The following is a 7,088-nucleotide window of genomic DNA, read 5'->3' on the forward strand; positions in this document are numbered from 1 at the left end:
AATGTAATGTTCTTATTTTGATCGTTGTTGCATTTTAAACTGTATATGATCTCCATTGAGACATTAAAATGTGTTGATCAAGCTTTTATTTGTTAATGCAATCACATATTTTTGTTCAATTATGAATATTGTATAGAACGAAATATTTCAAAATTTAGATATTTGTAATCTAAGTAATTGGGAGTGGAACTAGGTAAGTGATAGTATAATTAAAATATATATAATAAAATTAAAACTTTTAACATAGCCAAAACAATCGATTAAGTATTAGTAATTAAATAATTAGGCTTAATTAAACAACGAAGCCTCCCATTCTTCTCTAAAACAGTAAAACCCACGAAGACGCAGACTCTAGACATGCGCCATTTTGTTTCAACAATTTTGTGAGCGTATATATAGTTGGGCCCACACTCACAGTATTAATTGGCGCAAAACTCGACTTGATACATCTCCCCTTTCTAATTAAAGAAATCCCACATTCTTCTCTCTCTTACACTCACCACCCACCATGTCTTGCTCTTGCGTCTTCTTCTTCTCCTCCTGACTTCCTCCTCTCTTCATCCATCTACTCTCTTTCTCGTTCCTTAACTACAAACCAACCATCAAAATCACTCTCCTCTTTGCCAACCAACACACCACCGCCGATCGCACCCGTCGCTACCAGCACCAGGATTCCGCCCACCCGTCCTCGCAAGCCTGCTGCGCCTCCGCCGGCGTTCGATCACTGCCGTCGCTCACTTCAGCGCCATCGCACGCGGTTCTTCTCCAACTCTCCCCAACATCTCAACTCCAATTTGCTAAGAGCAAGAGCCCCATTTATGTGAGCCCTAATTTCAGATCTAAGTTCGATCTTTCTCCCCAAATTGCAACTCCGAATTCAATTCTCAGTACAAGCATGAATTTATATTTTTATTACTTCTGGTTTCCGAATCAATTCGCAGTACAAGCTCAAAGTTTTAAGTTTTGTTGCTTCTGGTTTCCGAATTCAATTCACAGTACAAGCTCAACTTTTAAATTCTATTGCTAATGATTTCCGAATCCATTTTCACAGTACACGCTTAAATTTTAAATTGTATTGCTTTTGGTTTCAAATTCTTCCATTCCGTATTGTTGTGCCAAAAAAAAAAAAAAGGATTATGCACGCTGATGGATTTGGGCGTTTTTGGTCTCCAAGAGTAATTTTGTATGTGTGGAAGAAATGTTGCAGATACATATAATGCACGTACATGTGCTATGTTGATATAACGTAGATTCAGAGAAATGTTGATATAACTGAGATTCGAAGAAGTATGCTTGTCGGTATGTAAATTTCTGAATATCCTTTTTGTTGGAGGTGATAACTGATGCTAATTACAATGGGTCCATTAAGGAGAAAAATGACAAGACACACACCAAAGCACTCTGAAATTTTATCTTGAGTTTGTTGTTCAAATTAGATATAACAGAGTTCCTAACAAAATTTAGGACAAGAACTCCAGATTTAAAATCCTGAAGTTTGACGAAATAAGAATTGAAACGAAACATTAATTTTTCTCATACATGCGTTGAGAGATAGAGAAGATGATTTTCTAAGAAAATGAAAGGAAATGTGTTTCACCGGTGAAATAGGTATAGATGAAATTTTTTTGAAGACCAAATCTCCTCATATACTAAAAGTTTAGGGTTAATAATTTACTAAAAATATAATTAAATAAAATATTAAATTCTAAAATATGAACCTTTTTTCCTAAATAAAGTAGTAAAATCTATAACTTTTAAATAGATCACCAATTAACACTAACTTTTTTTTTTTCATATAAATCTATATTAAAGAGTGTATGCATATGCATTTAATTAAGTAAATTTCTAATAAATGTTTAAATGCAAATCTCACTTAAATGAAATTTTGGCTAATAAAATTTAATTTCGTATCTCGGAGCGCGACTTAGACTATGCCATAGCTTGAATGTTTTAAATTCACTTTTGCGAGTTAAGATATACATTTGACATAATTTAACTAATAAACTTGGAATAGGGATTCTACACGAAAAAAATTGTTTGGAATGCATGTTATATACTATCATATAAAGCCTTTATTGTGAACATGTTTCTAAAAGTTCTTGAATATATGTTTCCATGTTCCGGGTTGCAGTCTTTTCGTAGTATAACACTGATTGCGGACTTTCTTTTGCTTATATCCATTTGTGCTTTTTGTTTGTTGCTTCAGTTGCATTGAGAGAGGTCTAATAAGGTTTCAGTGGCTCCTGCAAAATGGAGTATTGTAACTGCTTTGAGTCACCATGGCCAGCTGATGAATTGTTGATGAAGTATCAGTATATATCGGATTTCTTCATAGCATTGGCGTACTTCTCAATCCCTTTGGAGTTAATATATTTTGTCAAGAAATCTGCTGTATTTCCTTATAGATGGGTTCTCGTGCAGTTTGGTGCTTTTATTGTTCTTTGTGGAGCAACACACCTGATAAATTTGTGGACATTTACTATGCATACAAGGACTGTGGCAGTTGTGATGACTACAGCCAAAGTTTTGACAGCTGTTGTGTCTTGTGCAACAGCACTTATGCTTGTACATATTATCCCTGATCTATTAAGTGTCAAAACAAGGGAGCTATTTTTGAAAAATAAGGCTGCAGAACTAGACAGAGAAATGGGCTTGATCCGTACACAGGAAGAAACTGGTAGGCATGTTAGGATGCTAACTCATGAAATCAGAAGCACTCTTGATAGGCATACCATACTGAAGACTACTCTTGTTGAGCTTGGAAGAACATTGGGTTTGGAAGAGTGTGCATTATGGATGCCAACACGGACAGGGCTAGAGCTCCATCTTTCCTACACTCTCCGCCACCAAAACCCGGTTGGTTTGACCGTGCCAATACAACTACCTGTAATCAATCAAGTATTTAATACTAGTCGTGCTGTAAAAATCTCTCCAATTTCGCCTGTTGCCCGGCTTCGGCCTGCTGGACAATACATGCCAGGAGAGGTGGTTGCTGTGCGCGTTCCACTCCTGCATCTATCCAATTTTCAGATCCATGATTGGCCTGAACTGTCAACTAAAAGATATGCTTTGATGGTTTTAATGCTCCCTTCGGACAGTGCTAGGCAGTGGCATGTGCATGAGTTGGAGCTTGTTGAGGTGGTGGCGGATCAGGTTTGATCTTGCCTTGTCTCTTCCTTGTTACATGTTGATTGTTGACATTTTAACTGTACCGGATTAAAGGTATATATTGCATAAATTAGCTGCATATGCCTTCTGATTAGGAAATCTACAAAGCTAATCTTAGTGAATGCAGCTGGGACTTGCTCTTTAATTGTTTCTATACAGTAGGGTTTAAAATACCCTTCTGGTAGCTGATCATTCAGATTTTATTATGTAGTTCTCATTTCCTGTTGGGTAATACCAGTGCTACTATAAGGATGAAGAATGGATATAATCTCTCTATTGTCTTAAATAAGTTAAACTGATGTGTCCAGTTATATTCAGTGTGTAGAGCTGCTATTTATAATCTTAGTTAAAGTCACCAGGACTGTGATGAAGAATATTCATAGAATAAAATAAGTCATTCCTACATGGTTAGTCAGATTGCTGCAGAAATTATTTTGTCTTTTCTTGGCTTCACTTTTTCTACTTGTTAGTGCATATAATTCCAATTCAGAACTTCTTAGACTTGAGATAATTTGATGAATGATTTCACTTATGTTTTAACTTCTCCATGTATCAGGTTGCTGTTGCTCTCTCCCACGCTGCAATTTTAGAAGAATCAATGAGGGCAAGGGATCTTCTTATGGAACAGAATGTTGCCCTAGATCTGGCAAGAAGAGAAGCAGAGACAGCTGTGCGTGCTCGTAATGATTTCTTGGCTGTCATGAATCATGAAATGAGAACTCCTATTCATGCAATTATTGCTTTGTCTTCCTTATTACAAGAAACTGAGTTGTCGCCTGAGCAACGTCTAATGGTTGAAACAATCCTGAAGAGCAGTAACCTGTTGGCTACCCTTATTAATGATGTATTGGATCTTTCGAGACTTGAAGATGGTAGCCTTCAACTTGAGATAGGAACTTTTAACCTTCATTCACTTTTCAGGGAGGTTGGACCACGTCACCTTTTTTTTTTTTTTTTTCATGGTAAAGAAATCATAATTCCTTGTCGTGATTATTCTAGTACTGAGGTATCTACTTCTTGTCGTAGGTCCTTAATTTGATAAGACCTATTGCAGCTGTGAAGAAGTTATCTGTTACGTTGAGTTTGTCACCTGATTTAACTGAACATGCTGCTGGTGATGAAAAAAGACTGATGCAAGTTCTACTGAATGTTGTTGGGAATGCTATAAAGTTCACAAAAGAGGGAGGTATCTCGGTATCAGCTTTTGTTGCCAATTCCGACTCTCTAAGAGATCCTCGAGCTCCTGACTTTTTTCCTACACATAGTGATAACCACTTCTATTTGCGTGTAGAGGTTTGTTTCCAATTGCCAGTGGAAGTAAATCTCAAGAAATAATTTTTTTGATTCTCCGAGTTTCTAGTAACTTCTTGCCCTATTGTTTAGGTAAAAGATACTGGTTCAGGAATTAACCCGCAAGATATTCCTAAGCTATTCATGAAATTTGTGCAGAGCCAACCACTTGCTACCAAAAATTCTGGTGGTAGTGGCCTTGGCCTAGCAATTTGTAAGAGGTAATAGTATTTCATAATTCTTCTGCAACATTATTCATTTTTAATCCAAGCCATGGAACTTTGTCACATTCACTGTTTTTGCATTTATTATCTTCTTTAAATATGGTTTTTGTGCTAATAGGTTTGTGAATCTCATGGAGGGGCACATTTGGATTGAGAGTGAAGGTCTTGGCAGGGGTTCTACTGTGATCTTCATTGTTAAACTTGGAATTCCTGCTCGCTTAAATGATTCCAAGCTTCCATTTTTGCACAAAGGCCCTGGAAATAAAGTAAAGTTAAATTTTTCTGGGCTTAAAGTTGTTGTGATGGATGATAACAGGTTAATGATACATGCACCCTTGAAGTACTTACCTTTTTTATTCTGGTATTTTTGTTTTAATTTTTGTTCTTGCGGCGGTTTTGCCCCGTTATGTTAGCAGTTATTTCTTGCCATTTGAACTTATTTGGTTGATTTGGTTTACGTAGTTGGTAAGATCATAATTGGTACTTGAATCGAACATAGTTCTTCCTCTAGGTAATTTGAACCTATGTTAGTTTGGTTAAGCTTCGTGCAATTTCAGATTTTCAATCTTCTCAGAAAGACATGATATGTGGAGCAGAAATCAAATAGTGGAGCAGAACCATTGTCTTATTTGCTGGTTTCTATACCATGTTGCCATAATAGTGGCACCTGTGATTGACTACACCACACTAATGTCAATTGGATATTTAATATTTAGAAAAGTTTAGTTGAGTTATACAAGTCGGATTTTTCTGAAGAAAACAGCTGTAACAGCTATTCTCCTCACTGAAAACTAGTAATGCATGTAACATCCATTTAACCATTTTGGTGTAAATTGATGCATTTCTAAGTTTTCAAGGAGTTAATTGCAATTTTCCTCTCTATGTTATCGTGGTTTTTGACTTTAATGTTGTACATTGAATGACAGTGTTGGACGTATGGTAACCAAGGGCCTCCTTGTGCACCTGGGATGTGATGTATTGGCTGTTGCATCCGGAGACGAGTGTGTTAGAGCTGTAAGTTATGAACACAAGGTGGTTTTCCTTGACGTGAGCATGGCAGCCGTTGATAGTTTTGAAGTTGCAGTACGGATAAGGGAGAAGTTTTCAAAACGTTCAGATAGACCTTTTATTGTTGCACTTACTGGAAACACCGATAGAATGATAAAAGAGAGCTGTCGGAAGGTTGGCATGGACGGAGTCATACTGAAGCCAGTTTCAGTAGATAAAATGAGAAGCGTTGTGTCTGATCTCTTAGAACACGGATATCTTGTCGAATCTCAATAATGCTAGAAGTGGAATTGCTCAACTACTGTGAAAAGCCATGTTCATGCGCCTCTGTTCGAATGGGGATGGTGGTTGACATATAGCGCGTGCGCTTTCAGAATGATGATCACTACGGAGTTGTGAAGATGAATTGTTCTGAGGTAATATTAAGTTGCCTGCTTATTGATGATGAGCTCAATTTGATTTTCTAACTCTTTGTTTTAACTGTAAAGTTATGTGCATTCCCTTGGTATATAGGCCAATCTAATTTTACAATATTATGGTACTTGTCAATACAATGCTAGCATCTATAAGGCCGATATTACAGATAAGAAGATCAAAAGCGATTATCTCGTTCAAAAAATATTGCACTCATCCTATTAAAATAAAATCATACAGCATCTTAAAGTAAGTTTTTTTTTTTTTTTGACAGTGAATATTTGTGAAATTTATCTGGGTTTTGAATTTGTAAACGAGTCACATGAACAATTAGAGATGATGATGCTCTCAATTGATGTGTAGTTGAAAAACCAAAACTCCAGTATTACAGTCGAGATGCTTAAAAGGTGTGTAAAAGAAACAATTTAAATTGGCAGTTTTTGTAGTTGGTTTGTTTAGAAAGTTCGGTACTTGAAAATGTGTTGACTATGCTTTAGAAAAATGTGAGTTCACTTACTGTTATTTTGATTTAGTCTTTTTGAATTTTTGAAACAGGACATAAAATATGTGCAGGCTAATTGTAAGAAATTTAATTTAGACCTTATGGAACAGGGATTGAACGCCTTTGTTTATTTATTTTTAATTTATCGTTTGCATTGATAAGGGAACCATATCTCATCTTTATTGGGAGAATTTCACTTCTATTTGTCGCAATAAAAATGAAAATGAAACGTTATCGCAACCAATTGTTACAAAATAAGATAAGGAAGCTAAAATTAACAATTCAAAGAAAAAGAGGCAGTTATGAAACTTATGATTTATGAAAAGGGTTAATATTGTTTATGCTCTGAACTTTCACAAAAACTTGGGCGCAATTAGTTGCACCGTACAACCATCTTATTTATACGGTTAGGATCATGATATGAATTCAAGATAGGGTACGGATCATGATTTAAGTGAGGGTGCAACCCGATTGTTTGGTGC

At 36.1% G+C, this 7,088-nt stretch overlaps 1 protein-coding gene across 4 annotated transcripts; it reads left to right on the top strand.

The window, feature by feature from the left end:
• The first annotated feature begins 359 nt into the window (after window positions 1-359).
• On the top strand, window positions 360-6,223 carry LOC131014172 (ethylene receptor 1). Of its 4 annotated transcripts, XM_057942063.1 has the most exons (8): window positions 441-820; window positions 2,207-2,342; window positions 2,422-3,153; window positions 3,725-4,093; window positions 4,195-4,461; window positions 4,552-4,679; window positions 4,801-4,998; window positions 5,609-6,223. In XM_057942063.1, exons 3-8 carry the CDS (start codon window positions 2,482-2,484, stop codon window positions 5,964-5,966), a joined length of 1,992 nt encoding a protein of 663 aa, XP_057798046.1. In that variant the 5' UTR covers window positions 441-820; window positions 2,207-2,342; window positions 2,422-2,481; the 3' UTR covers window positions 5,967-6,223. The 4 variants fall into 4 exon arrangements, with proteins under 4 accessions (XP_057798044.1, XP_057798047.1, XP_057798046.1 ...); XM_057942061.1 differs by having other exon boundaries at window positions 360-820; window positions 2,207-3,153; XM_057942064.1 differs by having other exon boundaries at window positions 360-820; window positions 2,207-3,153; window positions 4,801-4,948.
• Window positions 6,224-7,088: the final 865 nt, after the last annotated feature.

The sequence above is a fragment of the Salvia miltiorrhiza genome, chromosome 3 (assembly GCF_028751815.1).
Source record: "Salvia miltiorrhiza cultivar Shanhuang (shh) chromosome 3, IMPLAD_Smil_shh, whole genome shotgun sequence".
In the NCBI taxonomy this organism is placed as follows: Eukaryota; Viridiplantae; Streptophyta; class Magnoliopsida; order Lamiales; family Lamiaceae; genus Salvia; species Salvia miltiorrhiza.